This window comes from Haemaphysalis longicornis, unplaced genomic scaffold (genome assembly GCF_048455015.1).
Source record: "Haemaphysalis longicornis isolate Haplotype H1 unplaced genomic scaffold, Haemaphysalis longicornis Haplotype H1 scaffold_5, whole genome shotgun sequence".
Classification (NCBI taxonomy): Eukaryota; Metazoa; Arthropoda; class Arachnida; order Ixodida; family Ixodidae; genus Haemaphysalis; species Haemaphysalis longicornis.
The window spans coordinates 77,673,493-77,699,165 of NW_027526385.1; the positions used below are offsets into that span (position 1 = coordinate 77,673,493).

Sequence of the window (25,673 nt, forward strand, 5' to 3'; positions counted from 1 at the left end):
TACGTGTAGGTAAAGCTACAAAGCCAGCCTCTCTCACCACCGCAAATATTCGGCAGAAAAAAGAAAGCGGGGAAGGCGGGGTTAGGGGTGGGGGGAGGAATGGCTGTTTCCAAGGTGGCTTCTTTCGTGAGCTCCAAAAAGTGCATTCGTCGGTTACCTATTGAGAACAGTTCCCTTAAAAATAATGTGCGCTTTCAAGAAAGCTTCTAAAGTAATCTTACACACCAGCAAATCCACAGACATCCAAGAAAGCATATTACAGAATATTATATAAAATTTTGCCACCATTTATTGGTCGATGGTTTGAGGTCACAGCCCATGACATCAGTGCCGTGTAGCGCAGTGAAGCATCAGTTGGTGCATCGTGAATGAATTGTGAGACTGAAGAGAGACTAAAACGAGGAATCAGGTGTGCGTAAACGCCCTGTCACCTATGCTGCAGAAGTGAAGATGCAGCGACTGGGCCTATAGCGACAAAGAAATTGCGTCAGTCGTGGTGGCCGAGTTGCAGTTCTCGTTGAAATCCCACTAGGGCCCATCAGAAGGTAGTCTTTGCCAAAATTTTCTAGGCCAAACCTAAGCCTTCCGGGCAACAACAACTCAAATAATAAGCTAACCTTTAACTTCAACAAAATGATTTTACGACTGCAAAAAAGAAAGGATTTTCTCTAGCTTCGCGGCCTTAAACGCTTCAGCCTCGATCAAGATGTAAGCCTCTACATTGGATTTTTTTGCTGCCTGCCAGTGCACTTCAGTCTTGGCCTAGAAAATTTTGACAAAGACTGTACATGCTTAGTCGGCTGCCCTGAATTTATCGGCTAGCTGGATTTCCACCAGCAGGTCTCTTCCCACGCTGTTATGAAGCTTAAGTCTCAATCAATCAATCAATCAATCAATCAATCAATCAATCAATCAATCAATCAATCAATCAATCAATCAATCAATCAATCAATCAATCAATCAATCAATCAATCAATCAATCAATCATTGGTTTATTTCAATCATAGGTACATAATATTTGCAAACAGTGCTTGGACCCAAAGCCAAAGGCTAGTTGTGGGTCCAAATTCGGACATGCATAGTTATAAGCAGTCTGGGTGCGTAGAAGGGGGAGCTCGCTCGCCGGTCACTCTCAGGTCGTGGTAAGGTGCACTAAAACTATGGCACAATGCGGGGAAGTTCCTGATGCGTCCTTTTCCCCCTTTTTCCTTGCAGTTCTGCGCTCTGCAGCACAACCTGAACTTCACGGTGGAGCGAGATGCTGACCTGACCGCGCCGTATGCTGTCAGCGGCGACGCCTTCATGGGCTTCGAGGACGAGATGAGCTTGAGGCTCAAGGTATGCTTCTCGCGAAACTGAAAAGGCAACCGGTAATCAGGGAATTTTTCTAGCACTAAAGTGTTAACATGCCCCTCTGCTTCCCAGCCGCTCTACTATTATTTCGAACTTTAACTCGAACTGAGGTAACTTCCCGTAGCAGTTCGGGTTAACGAGCTTTTACTGCATCGCCTCTAGTTCATTTATTTCACTTGCAGTGAACAGCCGGCAAAATTAAATAAATAAATAAATAAATAAATAAATAAATAAATAAATAAATAAATAAATAAATAAATAAATAAATAAATAAATAAATAAATAAATAAATAAATAAATAAATAAATAAATAAATAAATAAATTCAGCAGTGCATACAGCTGGAACGGGTTCACTTTTCCTGTCTGATGGTGATGGTTGTGTCATCTTGTTATTCCATCCTCAGCCTACCCGGAACGGTTGGCCTCAGGTGTGTCACGCTGATGATGACGAACACCATGTCGTCTCTCCCTCTGCTCCGTGCAGGGCAAGTACGTGCAGGTGCAGGACCTGGGCGGCGTGTACGCGTACGCCGTCAACGACGACGACAGCCGGGCGGTGTGCGGCCAGGGCAACTTCCCGCTCCTGCAGAGCCTGCACGAGGGCATCACGGGCCACGTGGTGCACGGCACGCAGGTGGAGTACCTGCAGACGAACACCGAGACCCGCATCGTGCGCATCGTCGACCAGCAGGGCCACAACCTGCACGTGGACGGGCTCAACTCGTACAGCGTGAACGGCTTCACGTGCACCAGGGCCGGCTCGTACCGGCACCCGGCGGACTGCTCCAAGTTCTTCCGCTGCGTCAAGTTCGACCAGCGCAAGCACGACTACACCGTCTTCATCTTCGACTGCCCGCCCGGACTCGTGTTCGACGAGAAGATCGAGGTGGGTGCCGGTGGCCGCGTCGGTTCATTTGCGGAGCTTAAGCAGTGGAACGCCTCGTTCTATGGAACGCTTCCAGATAAGCCGTTTTAGTGCGAAGTCTGCTGCTGTGGTTTGATGGCGTCGCCAGCCTCGTAACCGAGCGAGCGAGGGGGAGACACCAAAGACAAAGGGAAAACGAAGAATGAAAATGTGGCAAACGTGTGAGGGGGAGGGCAGTATATATGCCGAGGCCGCGCCACAGAAGCCGCTGCGTGCTGCGTGCTGCATGTATCGAATCAATTTGAAGGTGATCGCTCGGGTGGCAAATAAGCAAGCAGCAGCGCCATGTTACGGGTTGTATCAGGGTTGCATCACGCAAGAGACAACGAGGGGAAGAAAGCACTGCTACCTTTATCTCCTAAATTCTGAAAATGGGCGCTGTGTAGGTTGGAAGGCCCGCTAATCGACGCTCCCGTGATCACCTTCAAATTGATCCCGATGGTCCTTGGGCGTCGTCCTCCTTGCGTGGCCCATCCGAACCACGTGACATTTGCGCGGTAAGGTCAAGCACGATTTGCAACAACATGCTCGCGGGCGGCGACGCGCAGCCTGCGAGATAGCGGCAGAGTAGCGCGCGTTCGCTCATCACGCGATCACTTCCCGAGACGGAGCAGCTATGCGCCTTGACCGAGAAGACTGCAGTTCACGCTGTGTACAAATTTCGCATTCGTCAGCCATTTTTTTTTTTTTTGTTACGGACTACTGGGAAATTGATCAGCTCATCAAGGGAGCAGCCTCTGACCAGTCAGTAGACTGACGAATTTGCAAATTTACGTGCAGTGAGCAAATCGATTTACAAAGGTAAAAGTTGTCCGAAGATACCCAAGCCCATCTGATGGGTTGTGAATACGAAAGCACAATGTCTAGTTGTACGCCTGAGACGCTTTGCTTTCGGCTCGCATTGTCGAAGGGTTTCGTCATCTTGCCGGTAAAAACTATTTGCTTTGCGATTCATCTTCCCACTTTCGAATGGCCTCGGTCTGTTTCTTACGTGTTACGCCGCTGCTAGTTCCTGCCGCCGGGAGATGGGAGAGTTGACGGCGATGGTGAATTTCGCTGCTTGTCTGTTAACATAGTTAGGCTGCATTCTTCAACTGTGGTGTACTAGCGTAAATTCACACTCCTCGCTACTGCCGAGTTTAAGCTCGCCCTGTGAAACGCCTCGTGCTATGGAACTCTTTTAAAGGACTCGTTTTTTGTTATGGACGCCGACATTTTTGCCCAATTAGCCTATTATTGCTGTTGTAATAAGATGAGTAGGTGATAAGTGAGTGAGGCTGTTATCGTTAGTAAACAGTTTAGTGAACTTACGAGTTAGATGACAGCAGCTAATTGAAGACAATGCCTTTCGCAGGTCTGCAACTGGCCCGCGTGGTCCGAATCGTGCCACGGCTCGGGAGAGATCTCCACCACTCCCAAGTCTGCCTTCCAGTGTCCCGGTCTGGGCTACTACCAGGACCCCGAAAACTGCCGCTATTTCTACTTCTGCGACGACACGTACGAGAACGGCACGCTGACGCCGTTCGACATGCGCTGCCCGCACGGCCTCGGTTTCGACCCCACCAGCTTCACTTGCAACTACCCGGCGGTCACCCCCGGCTGCGGTGGACACTCCGGCGTCGTCCAGCAGGCCCTCTTCGGGGCGTCCCTGTTCAGCCCCAGCGAGCACTACCAGCGACCTCCTGGACCATCCCACGTCCTTCTCCAGGACCACGTGCAAAGGCCTCAGCCCGTGGGTCTTCACGGAGTGTCGGCGCCCACCGGCGTCATCCCGACCGAAATCCACCTAAGTGCACCGCAGCCGCAGGTACATCCGCTGGTGAAGAAGAGCGCCGTCTACCGTCCGTCGCACGTGCACACCAGGAACGTCCCGCCGCAGTACCTGTCCGACTTGCAAAGCCCGCTTGGACCCCACTATCCGGAGATTCAGATCGAAGCCCGCGTGATACAGTCGCCGTCCTACCACCCGTCGGACCTTCAGGGACAGGGCGTCTACTACGGACAGCAGGTCTACGCTCCGCAAGTCTACGAGCAGGCGCCGCAGCTAGCCAAGCCTAGCTCAAGCTACAGCGGGCAGCTCCAGCCAAGTCTACCTACGCAGCCACCCCTGCAGACTGGAAGCGCTTCTCTGTACGGCCAACCAGGAACGTACAACACCGCGGGTCAATTTGTGCCCGGAACGTACAGGGTGCCAACGGTGAACATTCCACCTCCTCCGCCCCCACCGCCGAAGTTCCAAGTCCCAGGCGTTCAGTACGGACCACCTGAAGTGCACCGAAACTTCGACCACACGCTCTCGAACCTGTACCGGCACCACATCGTCCATGGTCCTGGTGCGAGCACGGGCTTCATTCCGGGCCCACCGCAGCTTCCCCAGTACCTAAGGCCGTACCAGGAAGTTCCCAGGCAATTCACCTACGCTCCACAGCTCGACGGTGGCTTCAGGCCACTCTCTGGACCCTACAACAGCTACATGAGATTCAATCCAGCCACTTCCTTCTACGGAGGCTACGCTGGAACGTACGAACGCAAGGCTTTTTCGCCTCCTCTCGTGCGTCCGTCATCTCGCATCCGTTACGAAACGCTTCCACCAGCGCCCCAGTTCACGACTGGTCCATCGGACGACAATTACTTCAGAACGCAGAAACCACAGGGAGGCGGCAGCTCGTTCCTTTTCGGTCACACTCAGACGAACCCCCCGCGAAACTACAACGGTCTCACGCAGATCGTGAGAACAAGACTGCCCTTCGGCTCGGCAAACGTCTACCTCTTCAACCCACTGACTTTCATGAACACCAACTTCAGGCAAGGAATGACCATGTTCGGCACGAACTACTTATTCGGAGACAGTCACCACGAATTCCCCTTGCGACCACCGACTCCGCCGAAACCTACGGCCCCCGCGCCGATACCCACAAGGCCACTAAACTTCTACCCCAAACCTCCGGAGACACGAACTGTTCCGCCATTCGCCATTGGCGGTCAGGGACCTCAATTCACGTACACGACGCCGGCTCCCAGAAAGGTTGACGACGACGAACTGATTTCCCTAGACGCTCTCAACGCTGGCTCCAGAAGCCGACCGCTGGCTCCGACAGCTCCAGCGTTCTCCCAGCAGCTTCCGAAATTCCCTGAGCCATCCTACACTTCCGCACCACCTTCCCAGCTGCCACCAGCCCCGTTTCAGAATCCCGCCTTCTCCTTCTCCCCAGGGCAGAACCTCGGCGCAAGCGGCAACATCCCGCTGCCTACGCCCGCTTCTCCGCCTCCCGCAACGCCCACGTTCCCCGCCTTGGCTCCGAGACCGGTGGTACCCACCGCCCCGCTTTCGAGGAAAGTCACGCCGACGGCACCCGCTCCCACAACACGGCCTTCACCTCCACGCCTGCCCTCACCGCCACCTACTTTCGCCATATCCCAGCCGCCACCCTCTGCGGCTCCCGTCTTCTCAGCTCCCCCCACCAGGCCGGCGCCGACAAAAGTTCCCGCCACGGTCGTCCCCAAGGCTCCCTCCAAGTACGCCGTCAACAAGCTCGTGGTCGAGGAAGGCGACCCCCTGGTCACCAACGTCAAGCCCATCCAGCACGCGGCGCCCCTGGACGAACCCCCGCAGTCTATCATCGAGGAACTGCAGAAGGTGCTGGGCCGCATGCGGCCGGACAGCTACAGCAGCCCCGTGGTGACGCCGCTCAAGGACCTGCTCGAAGAAGAGGACGACCAGGCCGTCAAGCTCATCGCCACCGACGAGGGACAGCCGCCCGAGCTGCCTCACGCCGGGGCTCGCGTGCTCGCCAAGCCAGCGCACCCGGTCGACATCCTCGACCCCCAGCAGCTCGCCCACGGCGTCCACAAGTCACAGTCGGTGCAGCAGTCACAGGCGATCGTCTCCGACAGCCCGCCGCCCGACAAGTCTTCGGTGTTCCTCAAGGGCAAGACCCTGGTCGAGAACATCCAGGCCACCAACAAGCTGCCGGCCGACGGCCAGCACCAGAGGGACCGGGCGTCCAAGATGTCCACCATACCAGAGGCGGCCTGCACCCGGGTGGGCCTGTTCCGGCACCCGACCGACTGCAGCCGCTTCTACGAGTGCTACTACGACAAGTGGCTGCAGAAGTACACCGTGCACGAGTTCGAGTGTCCCGTCAAGCTGGCCTTCGACAGCTCCGTGTCCGCCTGCAGCTCGGAAGGACACGAGAAACTCTGCAGCAAGAAGAGAGCCTCCGCTGCGTGAGGCGGCCGCTGGCTTGTCCGGTGCAAGGCGGACGTGCTCGCTCTTGACCATCCACATGAACACAGTGTTCGCACAGATGTACATAGCAGGGTGTAACGACACGGTCAGTAAAGCGCGCTACTCGGCTCAGTCATAGTAAGGGCACAGATTGTAGGGAACGTATAAAAACGAGACGCCGAGGCAGGAAGGACGCGGTACAACGAGCACATCGGCGCTACTTCGATGTTGGCACTACTGCACTGTGTAGATCGCTGCATGTAAAACTACACAGCAAGTGTGCAGATCGGGGCTGTGTGCTCCCGATATGCATGTTTCAGTAAAGGTGGATGCCTTGTCTTTACAAAGAGGCATTACCCAAAGTATATACTTAGAAAGCTCGATATTACAGCGACGTTTTGCATTCTGGAGGCATCATCCGTTACGACTCATGTTATGTCACCAGGGCGGACTCTTTAGTGAAGCGAGTAGTAATGTACTTTAACCTCACTTGGTAGTCCATGGCCCTGGAGGGCAGACGGGGAATTTCCCTATCCTGGTTGTGTTTGCTTGTGCTCGTCTTTGTATCCATTGACGAGGCAGTAAAGAAGAGTCCCACCGGAAGAAGGCTTAACTTTACATACGCTGGAGGGTAGCCCGCTGAAAACGTTGAAATAAAATAAAATTGCTCGAGTACTCTCACGAATAAAGCACCGAACAACCGGAGTTTACAGACACTTCATCACCAATCATTACCATATTTGTGCCATGTCTCAGCAGCACATTTGCATTTCACAATTTATGGATGCGTGGTTGAAGCCAGGCGCTCGTGGGCCGCAGAAGCGCCCAGAAGGCAGCTTTAGTAGTGGTCACTGCGATGGCCGAAAGCGTCTGTGGTGCTGAGCCACTTGTTACGTTTTGCAGTGAAACCACCGTTGTTATTACTTGTCATAGGTTTCAAAAATAAAAAAGGTTTGCCTGTTCGTAAATGTCTCATTATTAGAGCGAAGCTTTAGTGTCCTCACTGATTCCGTTGTTCGGCATAAGTGTCGTAGTCCTCACTGGTGTCGTACACCCGGCAGGAGAGCCAACTTTCTCTTGGCGGTGGTGATGAAAGATCGTGGGTGAAGTGAAAGAAAAATAAAAGCGCTTCCCGTCGCCGGAATCGAACCTGAGTCCCTCGCGTTACGAAGCCGGCGTATATCCGATCGACATGGCCGAAGCAAAAGCTAAGCAGCTGGCACCGATTCACGCTGTACACCCCAAGGGCCCAAACCCAGACGTTAGGCCTACGGAGCGCACACCCGAAAGTTGGTGCGGGTATTCTAGAAAAGTGTTGTGTAGTACCGCCAAAGCAGCACGCACTGGAAGTGTAGGATTGGCCAACCAAAGAATCCACTACGAGAAAGCTTCGCGTTCAGCCATCGTCGTTGGAGGCAGGGGGGGCGTGGTTTTTTTTTTTTTTCTTCATTGTGTCGCGTGACATGCACACGTGTACGTAAGTGGGTGCACAGAGTATACCATCTTAATTACCCTGGCAACGTCTGCGTGTTCGGTTCACGAAATTGATTTCGGACGCTTTTCGTGGAAATTGGAGCACAATTCACTTTCACTTTGGAGTCCGAAAAGATGTAATGGAAAACGACTCGGGGAAGTGGCTCCTGTCACGCAGCTATGGCTGGTAATTGCAAACAGCGCAAGGACCACAAACTTTGAAAAAGGGAAGAGACAGGAGGCGTGCCCAACACCTGAAATTTTATTGCACAGGATATATATATATATATATATATATATATATATATATTGTGTGTGTGTGTGTGTGTGTGTGTGTGTGTGTGTGTGTGTGTGTAGCGAATCAGAATGGGAAATGAGGGGCTCGTTGAATTATTACAGAAATAAGGGTTGACAGGCAAGAAGACCTCGGAAAGTAAAGGGGAGAATGTGGTAGGTCATTGAAACGGATAAAGAATTTGGAAAGACAGAAAGAAAGTGGAGGAAAAATGCCCGCCGGGTGGATGACCTACCACATTCTCCCCTGTAATTTCCGAGGTTTTTTTGACTGCCAACCCTTATTTCTCTCTCTCTCTCTCTCTCTCTCTCTCTCTATATATATATATATATATATATATATATATATATATATATATATATATATATTACATAGAGCGCATTTCATTTGCGCATAGGGGCAAGTAAGCAAGCGAAGAACGCCTGTCTCCCCCTTTTTCTGCGTCAAATTTGCGCGGTTTGCGAATTATGACCCAGGGCCCACTTGCCCAGTTGGCCGTGCTTCTGGTTGGTAAACCCCTGATGCCACCGAATCCGCACCACAAAGGTGAGGCGGGGCTGAAGTCCGTAGCGGCTGATGTAAAAATCACAATAAAAAAGAACACAGACATTTGAAGTGTAAGAAAATCTCAATTGAATATCCGTTAGTGGAACTTTAACATTTCCCGCGCATCTCTTCCCTCTCCCTAGTTAACTTAAAGGAGCCATGAAGACAAAATACAACTTTGTTTAACTCTAAAGAGTTAGGCTTCAGTACCTCACTCAGCTCCATTCCGGCCACGAAAGAGGTTTTTTAACCGATAAAAACGCAAGAAATACTTAAGAACTTTCAAATTTCGCGCCACAGTGACGTTTTATCGGCACGAGTGACGTCATATTGGGCATCACTAAAAACATAATTTTCAGTGTCTTAACTGCAATTTATCATTCAAGAGATTCGATCAAACGGAACTAGTGGCCCACTACAATCGTCCAGTCATGTGTCCTGGCGATTGATCAGTTCGGCTGCCGTCAATCGCCCAAACAAGATTCTGTGACGTCATTGAAAAGTTGCCGGAAACTGGCTAGCGAGTCGCCACTCCTCCACGCGTTTTCTTTAATATCTTCGTTATTTTTTCCGAAGTTTGCGATGAAATCGGCATCATTGTTATCACGACAGCGCAGTCTTTCTAATGTACCAAACTTGTATTTTGCCTTCATGACCCCTTTAAGGCTTTGCCGTTATTTCGCTGCGGTCAGGCCGCAAGATTGTATGCACTGCGCTACGACGTGGACCCACATCGTAAACGTGTCTACTTGTTGCATTTCATAATTTGGTGAAAAAGTGGCACACCTGGAAAGTGCGAAGATGTTTCTTTTTATGGTCGCTTTAAACTACTAAAGTTTCATTTCTCGCCTCTATGATATTTCAACTCATGGAACCGGTTGGCGAACTGGTTCGGAACGTGGTTTAGTCGAACCGCGTAACTGAACCGGAACAAATAAATTCATCCGGACCCGAACTGTAACCGAACATGTATTTTTTTTTTCAGTTCGACACCATGATATATTGTGAATAAATTTATTTCAAATTATTTTTCCCCAACTGACTAAACACTAGAAAACCGTAATTAACAATTCTGTTGCCGGCAGACGAGCGCCACTGAGCTGTGACTGGCCTGCACACAGTACAAGCATTTTTTTTTTTTTTTGTTGCCTGAACTGGCTGAACTAGTGCAAGCAGTGGAGCAGATATTCATCTTTTTTTACCGATCGATATCCCCAGTAGCACTCTGCACAGGTCTGCACGAAACTGCACTAATCTGCACCAGTTCAAGTAAAAGAAAATGCCCCCTCTCATTCGTGACGTCACGCACGCTGGCAGCCAGCGCATGCGCACACCCGTTATAGCGTCGCAGACGATTGTGCTCGCTCCCGCAGCAGAAAATACGGAATCTTCCTTTGCCGCTTTTGTCCGGTAAGAACGCTAGAAATTCTGCATGTACGTTTATCTGTTATCGTTTGATGACCAAGATCGCAACATTTCAGCAGGCAAACCGTATATGACGTCAGTGGCGTCACTCACACCTGATCTAAGCTTGTGTAGAGGATCGTCACCGGTCGCGTCCATAAGTGAAGACAATGTCGTGTCATCCGCCCTTTTACAGCGCCAGCAGAAGTGAAAGATTGTGGAGGAGCGCACGCCGAAACTGGTCGTGCAGCGGACTTGAAAGACCCGTACAAAAGAAACAAACAACTAGCTTCACTGTAAGACACCAAATATGGCTGTTTCCAGGGCTTTTCGTTCGTGTTCACACACGCCCGGCGTCCGACAAATATATTTCCATGCCAGCTGGCGCGAACCCCTTTTCAGCTCCATCCCGCTTCGCTGCATTCATACTCTGCCTTGTTTTTACAAACGTGCGGTTTATCTTTACGGAAGCAGCAAAGTATACACACGCACAGACACTACATGTGCGTATTTTACATTCCACGACGTCAGGGTATGAATCCTTAAATTTTTGCCTTTATGGACCCTTAAAGAGAACGAAAAAATGTCGCAACTGAGCTACACGATCAGCTTAGACGCCCAGAGTCTATGAAAAGAAGGGGGAAGCGGGAAGTTGCAAGTTTCAACCAATACCTTTCCTCACCCAGTTCGCCTGCATCGTATGTTTCCAACTCAATACTCTGCTGTATGTTCACAACCCGGAACTGTAGCTCATATTATAATACAGTGTGTGTGCAATCCCAAACTTCCACCTCTCCGATCCCCTCTTCCGACCCCTGAGCTGTGGGAGAACCTGGTGACCAGCGACCGTCTGGACGTCCAGCAGCTCCGGGCATCCAGAGCGAAGGCTCTCTTCCCGGACTAGGGAACCACTCCCACTTTAGAAAGCTCGAATGAACATCTCTCTCTCTCTCTCTCTCTCTCTCTCTCTCTCTCTCTCTCTCTCTCTCTCTCTCTCTCTCTCTCTCTCTCTCTCTCTCAACGAAATTTTCGCCACGTGTGCTTGTGCTCGATAAAGACCCCTGTGATGAGGTGTCGCTGCAGCAAGGCAAATAAGAGAGAGAGAGAGAGAGAGAGAGAGAGAGAGAGAGAGAGAGAGAGAGAGAGAGAGAGAGAGAGAGAGAGAGAGAGAGTAAATTTAATGGAAAACGGCGATGCTAGACGAGCCGTCGCGCTGGCTTGCTACGCCAGATGACAGAAGAGCGGCCAATCCACAGAATGAATTTAGTGCGCATAGCCTAAAGACACGAAGTTCGGAGGTAGAAGATGTGAACAGGTGCGGCTCGGTCTTGCAGGCGGCAAGACGGCGCATTATTGTTTTAAGGCACGTAAAGGAAGTACGTTTGGCTTGGGTCCCTGCCCGTACGGACATCAGGGGCAACGAGTTAGCGGACCAGTTAGCGGACCATAGCTAATCTCGCGGTCACTGCGCCCGTTCGATTCGGCATATCTAATCTGGCTCTTTTTGCATCTTAAAGATTAAGACGATCGATACTGGCACTCGGCGACTACTCGTTCAGATACAGTCCTATCATTTGAAGAGTATCAACATTTAAAAATCGGGTGGAATGTTAAATTTTTGTGGCTCGCGGCAATGCGAAGTGGCTTTCACCGAGCTGCGCTGCAGGACTCCAAGGCTAAATTTCTATCTGTTTAGAACAGGGCTTTCCGCTACGGAACTATATATGTGTGCGGTGCCAGGTCCCGGAAACAATCGAACTTTCTTTTTTCTCGCCTGTCACCGCTTTTCGGCAGCCAGACAACTGCTTTTGAAGGACCCTATAGTTGAGCGTTTGGGTTGTCTCAATCTGTTCCACTTATATCATCTGTTGGCGCAACAAATTTGTAGTATGGAAAAAGGGACATATATAATTGTATTCAAGCCTACCTTTCTGCTTTATATCGCTTGAATTGCTGAAGGGTACTAATCAATGGGTAATTGAGGTTTTAATCATAGCAAACTTTTATTTTACGGCCTCTTTCTACCCGGAAATAATTTAGTATTTTGAATTCCGAATGAATTTCAATAAGTGATCTAGCCCTTGCCAATCCCCCCTTGTGGCTACGTGTCACAAGGGGGGGGGGGGGGTTGAGGGCCTTATAATCATCATCATCATCAAGTCGGCCACCCTCGTGGCATAGGCGCGAGGACCGCCCCGACGCTGCCGGCCGAGACACGGCCCCGGTGTCGAGAAAGACGACTGCTCCTTGCGACGTAGGGCCAAGACCGTTTGCGACGTTGCCGGTTGAGCCGGACGACTGAGCAGCGCGCCGGTAGCGTAGTGGGTACCATAAACTCCTTTGGAATTAATATTCCCCGAGAACTCGCTCGCACAACTGTTTCCGTGTATGATAGGTTGGGTTCAGCGTAGTTAGACTGGGTTAGGTCAAGCTTGTTGCGGTTGGATTGGGTTAGGTCGGGTTTCGTTTGGTTATGTCGCATTAGTTTAGCTAGAATTGGTTAGGTTAGGTCACGCTAGGTTCGGTGAGGCTAGGCGACGTTAGGTTACGTAGCCTATTACATTAAACCTTCTCCCTCCCCCATTTCGTCACTTAAATTATAAGGTAGTATCAGTACGGGTCTATCATTTGTTTCGAGTGTAAAACAGGTAAATTCAGGTCAGTTTACTTCAAATATTATTCAGCTAATTTTAGGGCCGCCAGGTAGTGACGGGAACTTCCGTGAGAAATTTCCAAAGGTAACCCGCCGGTCGAAGACGAGCGTCGGGCTGCCCGCCTGGTCGCAGGCCACGTACAGCGCGTCGCGGGGCCACACGACTGCCGTGAGAATAGAGGCAGCCTTTAGCATTTCCGGCTTGTACGTCTGCAATAAAGTAGCCTGGGCGCGTGACCTTCTACGCGGTCCGGCCCAACATTCATTGCAACCACCTTGCAAGTGTCATTTTCGCATCTTTGAAAATTCGACACGGTGAACGAACTAAAACTGAGCTTCGTCGTATGAAAGAGCGTTAGCTGTTGCTCACCATCTAGAGAAAATGACGAATTAATTATGTCGGCTAAATTTCTGTGCGCGTTCTTGCAACGCTCCCATCAGCGTGCAAAAAGAAATGCAGAGTGTACGTAGCAGACGACGCGCACTGCGTGCCAGAAAGAAGAAAACGTGGCGCAAACTAGGCGTGGACGAAGAAAACAAGGTAAGTCTAAAGGCGCAACAACAACAACAACATATACAGGCGCCTTTATATGTCTTATCTTGTTTTCTTCGTCCACGTCTAGTTTGCGCCACGTTTTCTTCTTTCTTAAAGTATGTACCAACTAGCTCAGCTGCGTGCCACGTTTCGGAAAGCTGTCTGCTATTTCCGCGAGGTGCTTTTCACCACAAGAGGCGCCCTTATTGAGAGAGAAAAAAAGAAACTTCGCGTTTAGAGGTTAAGTTATACAGTGTAGTTGTAGTAAATAATTTTACTGACTGTAAAGCAACTGTAATTTCACGGCCTCAAGGTAAATAAGATTAGGAAGTATGTAGAACAGCTGAGTGATTGCTTTCGACCCTGTGTAAAAAAAGTAAAACAAAAACTGCAACTTCCAATGAATAAAACTATGTTATTAAAATAAAATGTCAACTATGTTAATTGTAATTATATTATAAATTTTTTTTGTTTTGAAAGGAACGGAGAGATGGTTGGAACACCATCATCATCAAGCATCGTTCACCGCAGGCCGACGCTAACAAACAACACGTGGGGTTTCATCGCAGGTACTTTTCGACAAAAACGTTTCTTGTTGTTTGGGCACTCCCCAAGCTTCAAAGCTGCAGTTCGGAGCAATCAGCTACTCCATAACTACACAATGGTGAGTCCTGTCTTGCTCAGTTCAAGTTTTACTGGCTGCATTGGTGCTACAGACTTCAACGACAGCCTCGTAGGCCTACGAGTGCATTACCGATTGGCGTCGCACATGCATGCGGCGCATGCTGTGTTGAAGCCCTTGCAACCATGTGGCTCTGAATCAGTCTAGCCTGCTAACTTGTTTTTGCCTCGTTCGCATTACCGCTTTTTTATCCACCGAATCGTCGCGCAACGTCGCTTGAACTTGTGACTACATCGTGTTTGGCGCCAACTTTTCAGACCGACGAGGTGAACCCGAAAGCCTACCCCTTGGCCGATCCAGAGCTGACGGCGAAGATTTTGAACATCGTTCAACAGGCCACCAACTACAAGCAGATGAGGAAGGGAGCCAACGAAGGTAAATCCTCTCCTGCGTAGCCTGTTTGAAATCACCTGGCTTGTGCCGTCCCGGCGTTGCCGCATTTTGTGAACGGCGACCAGATTTTGCTTGTTTCTTGGTTGATTGGCCTAGCAGTAATAACCGATGTTATGATACTCCCCGTTTGCGCTATTTCTCTGTTACACTTTTCTCACGAAATTAGATTCATTCGTCTTCATCGTGCAGTCTAGTGTCACTAAATAAGGTACTAGTGCAGTCCTTTATAAAAAGAAAAAAAAAAATCACCGAACTACAATGGTTGCCTTATTGGCAGCGCCTACCGTACCACACAGTTCACCTTTCACAACTAAGAGTACTGCTGAGCAGTCGTGTGCATTTTGCTTGTTTACCAACGCACATGAATTCGCCGAGTCGAGTGGGTGGAGGCAGACCTGTGACGTGCGTAACACTGCGCAACTCCATCGCATGTTGCGTGCCGAGGTACTAGCAGTGTCAGTGGGTGGAGTGCACCAATTTGCACTCATACTTTTATCAATCGGTAAGGTGTTACAGGCCAGGCGTGCTCGCTGTGCCCCCGTTTCGTCCTCCAGTACTGAGAATCGTCCGACACAAGTAGACATTTATGCCCTCCTGCAATTATTGCAAGATTCTGAGCACAGCTGTATGCAAAATATTTCAACTATGATCCTGCAGAGGTGGTAAACAATCTTTATTGCAGTGGCATCGTGAAGCAGAGCACAAAACGCCTTTGTCGGCCGACAGGAGCATTGTTGGCCTGTAGTCTAGGCCTCGACTAGTGAGTGTGGATGTCACTAATAGCGGCCCACACGAAAAAGCAACTGGGACTGACTTTGGGGCCCCGTAGGAGTGGGGGCAGTGGTGACAAAAGACGTAGGCTTTCGAAGCTGACGCATGCGGCGTAGTGCTTCCTTTCTACCCGTATGTTTATTAAGCACAAAAAATTAACTTGCATTCTACTGATAAAAATCCGTGTTTTGGATGCGTATCTGTACCTGAATTTTTAACTCCTGGCTCTTCGCGGGGAAAAGGCTTCTGGTTACTAGCCCTCGTATTGGTGGGAATGTTGGGGAAAGCCTCTGTCAGGTCTTGGGGAGGTAGTGAGAGGTTGTGAAAGACCTAGCGAAGCAGCAAGACAAGGGCACGGAACCTGACTTCCTCTTTGCCTTTCAGCCACGAAGGCCCTGAACCGTGGTCTCGCCGAAATCATCGTCATGGCTGCCGACGCGACGCCCCTCGAAATTCTCCTGCATTTGCCACTACTGTGTGAAGACAAGGTGAGGCTTGCTTTTTAGGGAAAGACTCGCTCGGGAAGGGGGGCGGGGGGGGTAAGAAAATTGCAAACACAAAAATAAGGGGTGGAAGCGTATTGCTTTGTCTGTCTCAAAAGCTTTGTGAAGCCTCTCACTGGTCTGTCGTCTGTAGTTCACCCAAAACACACTGCAGGAAAGCCAACTTTCTTTTGTGATGATGATGATTGTGGGTGAAGTGAAGAAAAAAATAAAACGCTTCCCGTGGTCAGAAGAATCGAACCTGGGTCCCTCGTCTTACGAAGTCGGCGTCTGCCCGATTGCGCCATTTCAGCACGGTTGAAAGGAGTTTGGATTTGGAGAGGGCTGCGCACGCACGTGCGAAATTAGATGGAAAATGCACCCCTCCGTCTAGTGACGATGATGGTTTAATGCTAGGGAAACGCCATATCGGGGGAAAACGTCGGTATCAGTAAAGCACTACACAGCACAGTCGCAGTGCAGCAAATCATCTCGATAAGAAATGGGTGTTCGCTTCTGGGTTGGTTCGTTTGGTGTTGGACTTGATTTCAAAAAGCTTCTAGTTCCCTCATCTAGTTTGACAGAGCGGTAGTTGATTTTTTGAATTGCTGTAACAGGAGCAGTGTGGTGTAGCCTTGCTGCCTTTTAGGGTGTCTCTTTCATCCCAACAGTGCAATGCCTTCCAACAATCAAAATGGGCACATTTGAAATAGACAAAACCTGGAATCCCGCCACAGAGCTGTTGGTTTAAGAAATCAACTGCGACAATGACCTTGTTGGCTGTCGGTGTCCTCTCTCATGTTGTTGCTGACACCCGTGTTCCTTTTCTCTCTCTTCTTTTTTTTTTTTTTTCCCAGAACGTGCCATACGTGTTCGTGCGGTCCAAACATGGTGAGCATCGCTGCCTCGGAGCAGTTTTCTTGTTTTTTTGGAGCTGTGTTGCGGTGCTTTGGGGCCATTACAGCCAGTTTGCTTTAATTCAAGGCAAACGAAATGCAAAAATAGGCAGCTTGCGGTGGTACACCCGTCTGTATAAAACAGTGCTACAGGCTGTGGCCATGCCTTTTGTGAATGCATCGGAAGTTGCTGTTTACCTTTGCTGCTATAAACGGCACAGACTCACGTAGACCGTGACTATCAATCAATCAAAGTGCTGCAGCATACTAAAGGATGTGGAAACCCTAGTGGTGATTCAAGGTTTATCTAACAACAACTGCAATGAAATTTTCGGCCTCTTAAACGAACTGTTTTCCTGTAGTATTTTGTTAAAAGGTACTACGTGCAAAATTTGGAGGCCCAGATATACGCCGCTGCATTGTAAGCGGGAATCGAAATTTGGTCTTTTCTAAACCAAAACTGAAAGAAAGGGTGACTATCGCAGCCGGCTGGAAGTGATATTGCACTCAGGAATGTGCGAGAAGGGGTTGGTAAGTCAGTGCAACCCTTATTGCTTCACTGTGAATGGCTGAGACGTGCCTATAGTCGTCCGGTGAAAGGTAGACGCAAGCTCCATTCGATTCAGACGCGATTCCTTGCAACGTTGCATGGTGCACTGCACCAAAGCGCTCGATTCACCACTGCAGGATAGGTGCCATGCACTGCGTCCCTCGATTGCTCATGGTGCAGCCGCGGTGCAGAGAACTGCTGCACCTGCTACGGAGGAAGTGCAGCGATTCGGTGCCATGAGTACACGCCTTAGTTGGGGCGTTGTGGGTTGGCAGGCGGCTACCGGCAGTTGCGGCAACCACGTGAAGTACGTCGAGCTCGAAGATAGGCGGGATGAACTTCACGTCGTTGCTGATCCGTTCGGCGCAACCCAGATGGCCGTAAACATCGAGTTGTAGAGGACGACAGATGAGGATGGTTAGGAGACGACTATGCCTGCACCTCGCTCGATTGCAAACACGCAGGGGTGCTGCTGACGGTGCAGTTGTGGTGCACGGCACTGCGGAACTCCGCTGCTGCACTGCACCGGCACCACAGAAAATTCTCTGCACCGTTGCCATGCACCACTTCTGAATCTGAATGGAGCTACAGGCATCCCGAGACATCGTGGCAAAGCTGAGAGCTAGGAATAAGGTACACAAAAGGCAGTGTTGAGCGCTAGACAGGTGCTGGCACAGGGCATATTGGGTGTGCGGATCGAACCAGCCTGCATTTGTGCGAGAAGAAAACAAAAAAAAAAGGTACCATGGGAGGAAAGTGCCGAAGCATGCCGGGCTGCGTGTTAGAATTCAGAATTCAGTTTCAGTGCATATTATGAAAGTTCAAATACAGCATTTTTTATTATTTTTGTTTACATGGGCAGTTTTGTTACTGTTAGCAGGGTGCCCGCGTCAAATCTTGAGATAATGATGCTTCCCTATATAAAAGGCCATGCAGCAACAAAAGCACTGCAGTGTCTTCGCTGGCGTTGTGAAACGGTCACTTTACCCAACACCACAGTGTAGGAATACATTTAGGTGTTGACACTGCGCGCGATGGCGTGACCAGATCTTGTTCACCGCTCCATGCGCTTCTCTGGAACGCCGCCAGTGTGTGCCCTGCCATGAGGACCTGTCTGGTCGCGAAGGTGCGGTGGCCGTAATGCGAGTGCTGCAGGATCGTTCGATGGAGCGGCGTGTATGTGAAGTTTTTTAATAGACCTTTCCGGAAAGTTGCGCGCGCCCCCAAACGGCGGCCGCAAAGCAGCCTGGGAACTGTGAGCGCCGCAGCAGCCGCCGCCGCTGCCGCCCGGGCCGCTCTTCATGTAGCTCTAGCGTGCCAAACCGTGCCGTGCGCGACAGCGCCTGTGGACGGAGCATTTGTTGACGGTGCAGCTTCGGCGTTTAACATTGTGTGATGCATGCAGAACATCTGCTGTCCTGGACAGCTGACCCGCCGCGGTGGCTCAGTGGCTAAGGCTTTGCGCTGCTGAGCACGAGGTCGCGGGTTTGATTCCCGGCCGCAGCGGCCGCTTTTCTGATGGAGGCGAAAAGCAAAAACACCCATGTGTACGAGATTTCGGCGCACGTTAAAGATCCCCAGGTGGTCAAAATTAATCCGGAGCCCTCCACTACGGCGCGCCTCATCGCCTGCGTTGCGTCGGCGCGTTAAACCCCACAATCAATCAATCAAGTCCTGGACAGCTGTTTTCTTCACTGGCTTCTTTTTCAAACTTCAGCATTCTCACCACCGCCCGCATTTCTTCAACAAACTGCTGCATTTCGGGGAGTTGCAGTGTGTATACCGTCCATTCATGCTACACTATGTCTGCATTTGTTGCAAGTACTGGTGCCCAAGAGGTGGCGAGTCTTATTGTGCAATCCTAAGCTCTTTTTATGTTTTCGGCTGTGTGTAAATATGAAAATAGAAATGTTTATTTCAGTCGAAAAAAAGACACGTACACTTTTAATTACTCCGTTAGAAAAACTAACCAATACCGACTCAAAGGTAAAACTGTTCAGAGGGCGCTAATGCAAAACACGCATAGTTGACATTTTGCTTAATTATCAATTGAGAAGTGGTTCATGTGTGAAGTTGTTAAGGTAGCAACAAATTTTCCGTATCCGGTTTGGCTTGTCAGCCATCGCATTTGGGACAACATACCACGGTATTCTCAAGTTCTTCACTTCTCGAATAACTCGCTCAACGTGTCTCCTTAGGTTGGCGATTTGCCGTGTGCGTGTTTCCTCCGTTACTGTCAGTTGACGCCGATCATTTAACATGGGGGATCTGTTCAATTTAACGCCAAATTCACGGAGCTCATCTTCGATCAATAATCCTGGGTCAGCTATGACGAGCTGTCTCCTTTGTTTTCTCACAGGAAGTACACCACACCTTAAAACTGGGAAATAATTCCACAATGAGCGACCGAAAAGAAATAGTCGAAATGCTGAACTCACTACAGCAGAAACCCCGTTACTCCAATGCCGCAGGAAACGGGCTGCAGGCAGTCGCTGTCGTTGGAGAAACCGCATCGTTGCCTGCTGGAGTGAAAATATTGCTTTATGCCCTGTTACGCCGTTTGTGCTAAAAATCATTACAAAACGGGCGTTGATTACTCTGAGCTGACAGGGGTATCTCGACAGTGCTGCATATCACTAGTTCGTCTTGGATGCCTGGAAGCGGATGCCTGGAATTTACGTTATAATGCTGGGCGTACCTGTCTTTACCGGAGGACACCTCTCGGAGAAGACCCGGTGTGGAAAAATGGTCGCATACGGTTCATGTAACATTTGCGTCTGCTCGCGTTGAAATGGGCTCCACATATCCTGTGATGTTCGGACGGCTCCCACAAAGGGAATCGGCCATCACGACCCTGGCGATTTATCTGGCGAACTTATTCCTTTTTAAGTTTCTTGTCCTTCGGAAACTTGTGCAATGAAACATGCCGGTCTCGTAGCGTATTGTTGTCCCATCCGATCATACAGCACGTTTTTCCGCCTCCTGCAGCTTCCTTGGCGCCATATCGTCAGTATCGCGTGAACTACAAACGCTAAGGCAGGTCGTAAACGAGTGTAGCTTTACACACGCGGAAATGCATCACGAATAACGTGTGCACACGATATGAGCTTCTTCGTTTTCCCACACAGCTCCCCGCGGGCTGCCGGAGGCAAGAGCCGGTTATTTGTATTTTTCTTTGGGAGCTCAAGTGCACATTTGTTTTTTATTTCCTCGTGTTGAGTAATTTCTATTTTCCCGCGGGCAGCAAGAAGCACGAAGACGCTTGCAACTGCCAGCAGCTAGCAGACGACGTTGCTAGCAGACGACAAAAGGTTCTCATGCGGTGCAGGCAGCTTCAGAAGGATGCGGAGTTTATTTCTTATTTTGGGTTCTATGGTTTAAAGATGATTTAATTGATGCGCAACATAACTTTGCAAGCCCATCCTTTCGCGTTACTTAAACTTGGTCCTTTGACGGACGCCGCGAACGCGGCGCGCGGCGCGACCACCCCGTCGGCGCTCGCCCCGCGCGCGCACGCAGTTCCCATGACGCCTTGCGCGCGCCCGCCAGGGGAAGGAGCGGCGCTGCAGTTTCTGGAAAGGTCTTTGCACCTTGGCACAGACAGATTGAAAATGCTGTCGACACCAAGTTATTTTGCGCTAATTTTTTTTTACCTGCTGAAACTGCAGGAGTTTGCAGAACAGCAGCGAGAACGCAGCCTTGCGATCCTTCCGAGTTCATTGTCAAAATTTGCATAAGTCTCAGTTATTTCGTTTGGGGAACTTGTGACCTCCAGATACTGTGATATTTTACTGATCAGGGAGCTCAACTGAAGGACATCAGTGTAACGCTGACTGTGGCATCAGCAAAAGGTGCTCGTGCTCTGTGCGATGTGAATACCGTATTTTCCGGTCTATAAGTCGCATCTTTGTATAAGTCGCACCCCCCTCAAAATGACAGTTTTTCTGAAAAAAACGTATATAAGTCGCACCGGTGTATAACACGCACCGGTGTACACGACGCACTTGTTAATTAGGTAAACTCATAATGAATCAGATCGTTAGAAAGTGCGGCGAAAGTACATGGTTGTGGCGCCCGCCGCCTATGAAAGCATTCCCCAGTAAAGAGGGCTAGACACGTGCAATACCGTCCAAAGTCTAGACAGAACTAACTTCTCCAAAATAGTTTATTGATACACACAGATGGCATGTACCTACAGACAGTGTCTAGGCAAAACCATCGAAGTCCTCTTCCTCCGGCTCGCTAACAAATAATTCGGCAACTTCAAGTGGGAGTTCCGCCGGCGCATCGCTGTCGGCCGCTGACTCCCTGATGTCTTTTTTGCCAACATCGTCACCACTCGCAGACCGCATCCCTCCGGCCTTTATGAACCTGGCTAAAACTATTTTTGTAGAAATGGAGTCCCAAGAGTGAGAGACCCATTTGGCCATCTCTCCAAACGTCGCACGCTTCTTGCGTGCTGTCGTAAATCACTGCCATAAAGGTGTCATGGCGGACGGAAGTGACGTGGCGGAAGCGACCCGAAAATCAAAACTTATCAGCAAGCTGTCATTTAAAAAATTAGCAGCACGTTTACCTTTTACCTGGTTCAGCGCAAATCTCTGTCATAACTTATAAGCTGCATTTTGTTTTTGCAACTTAGTTTAATGTTACTTTGAATTTATTCTGAACTGTAGTTACTGCGCATGGCAGGAAGTGGCGCGCGTTTGTCGCAGGCCATTATCATTGTTTTTGACTAGAAAAAGCTGCAAATTCTTTGGTTTAACGTACCCAAGTGACATATGGGCTATGAGAAACGCCGTAGCACTGGGCTTCGGATTCATTTAGACTATAGAGTTGCGTCTCTTAACGTGTGCTGGCCACGCGCGGCCGCCGAGAACCAGATTTATTTTCATCCATAAGTCGCACCGGTAGATAAGACGCACCAAGAAAATTTGAGAAAAAAACCGCGACTTATACACCAGAAAATACGGTAATCTCATTTGGTCCTAATTTGGAGCCTTCCATTCTGGTGTCTGTTACTTCCCACAGTATCATAGCCAGAAATTATTTTCGGGTTTGGGGGGGGGGGGGGGGGGGTTATAAACTGCAGTTAAAAAATAAAACGAAATAGATGTGAATAAAGACAATGTGATTAAAGGTGGCATTTTGCATTTTGCTCGGTGATTCAACGGATGCCAATTTTATGGCTTAATTCCAGTAATTGAGTGTCGAGCACCTGTGCCGTCACTGATACCGTCACTGAAGCCCTGCGTATTATCTGCACCCCTACTTTGCCACTGAAATTTTCACATTTTTTGTTCAGGTTATACGCGAAAATACGGTACTATTAAATAAAGTACACGCGGCAGTGGCGACTCTTCGGCCACTTTCCGGCGATTTCTTGTCACATCACAGAACCATGTTTGTGTGATTGGCGGCTGTGCAGTTAAAAAACGTGCTTGGTAACTGGGATGGAGCCGAGTGAGTTACCACTGTTCTTTCAAACCAGACAATGTTGTTTTTTGGCTTCGTGGCCCCTTTAAGGTCTCCTCATGTCCAATGCAAGTTTTATGACACGGTTGTTAGGGCATCTTAAGTTTTGTGAGGTCGCACAGTCGTGGCCTGGAAGATAGCCGGTCTGTGTTGTGTGGCTCACTGATTGCTCCCCTTTTGTGCAGCCCTTGGCCGAGCGTGCGGGGTGTCGAGACCGGTCATCGCCTGCTCGGTCACAGTCAACGAGGGGTCGCAGCTCAAGCCCCAAATTCAGAGCCTCCAGACGGAGATCGAGAAGCTGCTCGTGTGAGGCAACAGCTCGGCCACAAGCCACCTCGACCACGTGGAGAAGCCACGCACGGCCTCCTGTACCATACGAGAAATTGTTCTGTGCATTCATCAGGAGCACGTTGCTGCTGTCAGCTGCTTTTGTTTATGTTATCTCTTTTCGTTTTAAGAGCCTGGACAACCGATAAAGGCTTTTAACCTGAGACCGCTCTTTTCTTTCGCTCTTTCTCTCAATGCAAGAATGCTACAGCTTGCCTCTTGGTCCTTTTCACATGGTGGAACTTTGGTTGCACAGGACAGGGGTGGAGTCCTCAGTTTTGTACATTTCATGTGCATTTGAAAGTTTCCGTTTGTTTCTAGCCAGCCCTGATTGGCTGAAAGGAGGCGATACGGATGTGACGAGGAACAACTCTAGCGAGGCGTCAGTTTTAAGTGCAGAGCACTTTAGGGGCTCGCCTTGTCATCGTAACTCGCTTGCTGGACTCAGGTAGAGCCACACGGCGTCCCATCGTAGCGGCTGTCGTCGCTGTGTCCTACAGAGGCTTCGTAAGCCAAGTGGTTTATACAGTCGCAAGCGTTTGAAACTTGTGAACCGCTGGCGCTTGTCGTACATCTCCCCGTTTGTGTGGTGTAAAGAAAACTGTAGGTACATTCGAGGCAAAATATACGTAATTAACCTGCGGCACCCGCATTCATTTAGTGAGGAAAGCTTGTTGATTGTTTTTTACAATAGTAAGCGAAAAAAAGTGGCAGTGCAACACTGGCACGCGCGAGAGGAAAAACAAGCACAAAAAGAAGAGAGCTCCTGCTAGCGCAGCTTCAGGCAGGGGGCATGCGAGCACTGCGAAGTCGGGAAATTTGAAATGCGTTCAGTGGTGGCAGTGAGCAGATAACAGCGCTACAGCCCGTTATGGTGAATCACTGCTCTGCACTTCCGACGGCTTTCACATTGAGTGTAACGCTTTTTTTTTTTTTTTTTGCGTGCGTCTTTAGTAAGAGGCTGCACAGCTTCAATTACGTCACAATTAGAACGGGCACGGAATGGTCATTTTTTAAATGAGCACAACTCGAGAGAGTTCTGCCCCGGGCCCCGACACATCCAACATGGGTGTGGTGCTGGGCATGTCTGGAGTTGGGCTGCAGTGGAACGCGAAAACTAGAGCGTGAATGTGTAAATTTGCTGCTTCATTGTCCGAGCGCAACACCCATGTCACTTGTTCGCACTAGAGTGCTGCTGTTATGCTGTGCGAATGCACCAAAGTGGTGCCTTGGTTTAGTCCCCCCCATGGAAAATAGTAAAATTCATGCGTTCTAGCTTGCGTTTTTGTGTTCCCAGCTCCACACATCGCCACCCGCATTGGTAGCAGTTGCTCATTGCGGTAATTGCAACAGTTTGAAGTATATCTACACCTGGCTAGAGCACTGCAATCTGTTGAAGCTATAGGTGCGCAAAAAAAGTTCCAAGGCATCTTAAGGGCTATTTAATCACATGGCTACTGGGATGGACTAAAAGTGAGATAAAAGCAGGATACCAGTGGCAGTTACTAAGAGCACTTTCATGGAGATGAGTGTTTGCAGGACAGCACACAGGACTTTGCAAAAGCCAGCAGGGACTGTTTTGGGCTTTATAAACTTCGCACAAGTACTCACTATGTTCTATGACATCTTCAAAGAGTTCTCAATGCCAGGGCCATGAGCAGGCCATGTGGCACCTCGTGTATTCGGCAGTGGACCTAAGGAAACCATTTGATGCAGTTGCACATGCTATTGTCCAGGCCGCCAGATGAATAACTACCTCGTGAACTTTCTAAGAACTGCACCTTGGGCATGGAATCTGGCAACCCTTCTCCAACCCGGTTTGGTAACAATAGAGGTGTACTGCAAGGTCCAGTCATTTCTTGCCTGCTGTTCATTCTTGCCATCAGAAAGCTGGCCGTTGCAATTCATGAAAAGAGTGATGTTCGCATCACCATGTACGCTGATGATATCACTTTGTGGACAAAGAAAATACATCTGCCACCACTGGATGTTCTGACAGTTAACTACTGGCATGCAGATAGCCCCCACTGGTGCGGCTGAAGATAGGAGGTAGTCCTGAATGCGACAAAGTTCACCTTTTTATCAGCGCTCACAAACTTAGTGACCCACAAGAAGGCTGGGTCAATCTGCTTGGCGTCCCAATCAACAAATAAATCTGCCACATGGATTCAACACTTTAGAAAAATTTCAATACCGTGGTACAACTAAGATAAAAAGATTAATGCACCAGCATGCAATCAACTTGCCTGGCAGATTTCTTGAGACCTGCACTGTATGCAGCTCAAGCAACTTGGAAGCATTACCAGCCTTTATGATCCAATCTCTCGAGCACTAATAACCTCATCAGTGTCAGTTGCACTGATGAACACTGTTGGACCCTTGCAATTCAGGGTAGATGCATAATCTAATGAGATGAGACACAATGTCTTCACATAAGTGATCATGCCCTATTGACCACACCACAACCTTCACCTTAGCTTCTAACTGATCATGCATAAGCCTTGCTTTACAGACTACAGAACTGGGTGCATACATACCAAATGGCCATAGTACAAAGCATTTATCGTGGCTCGTGGAAGCAGTCACTACTGCTACTATACACACAATTGGAACTCCACTGTCCTCTTCACTTGCGCCCTATTTTGCAGAAACACTGGCAGATGCCCAGTGAAACAAACAGAAGT

At 49.5% G+C, this 25,673-nt stretch overlaps 2 protein-coding genes across 3 annotated transcripts in view; both read left to right on the plus strand.

Annotated features, from left to right (window-relative positions):
• LOC144138477 (uncharacterized) overlaps positions 1-7,469 on the plus strand; it is an 89,525-nt gene extending 82,056 nt beyond the window's left edge. For both annotated transcript variants that reach the window (XM_077670769.1, XM_077670770.1), the window contains exons 8-10: positions 1,216-1,338; positions 1,839-2,240; positions 3,634-7,469. In XM_077670769.1, the coding sequence (XP_077526895.1) occupies positions 1,216-1,338; positions 1,839-2,240; positions 3,634-6,510 (3,402 nt within the window). In that variant the 3' untranslated portion in view covers positions 6,511-7,469. The remainder of the gene's footprint in view (positions 1-1,215; positions 1,339-1,838; positions 2,241-3,633) is intronic.
• Positions 7,470-13,917: 6,448 nt separating this feature from the next.
• Hoip (NHP2-like protein 1 hoip) lies at positions 13,918-23,153 on the plus strand. Its single transcript, XM_077670771.1, has 5 exons — positions 13,918-14,077; positions 14,353-14,470; positions 15,644-15,747; positions 16,599-16,632; positions 22,848-23,153. The coding sequence occupies exons 1-5, from the start codon at positions 14,075-14,077 to the stop codon at positions 22,970-22,972; spliced, it is 384 nt and encodes a 127-aa protein (XP_077526897.1). The 5' UTR covers positions 13,918-14,074; the 3' UTR covers positions 22,973-23,153.
• Positions 23,154-25,673: the final 2,520 nt, after the last annotated feature.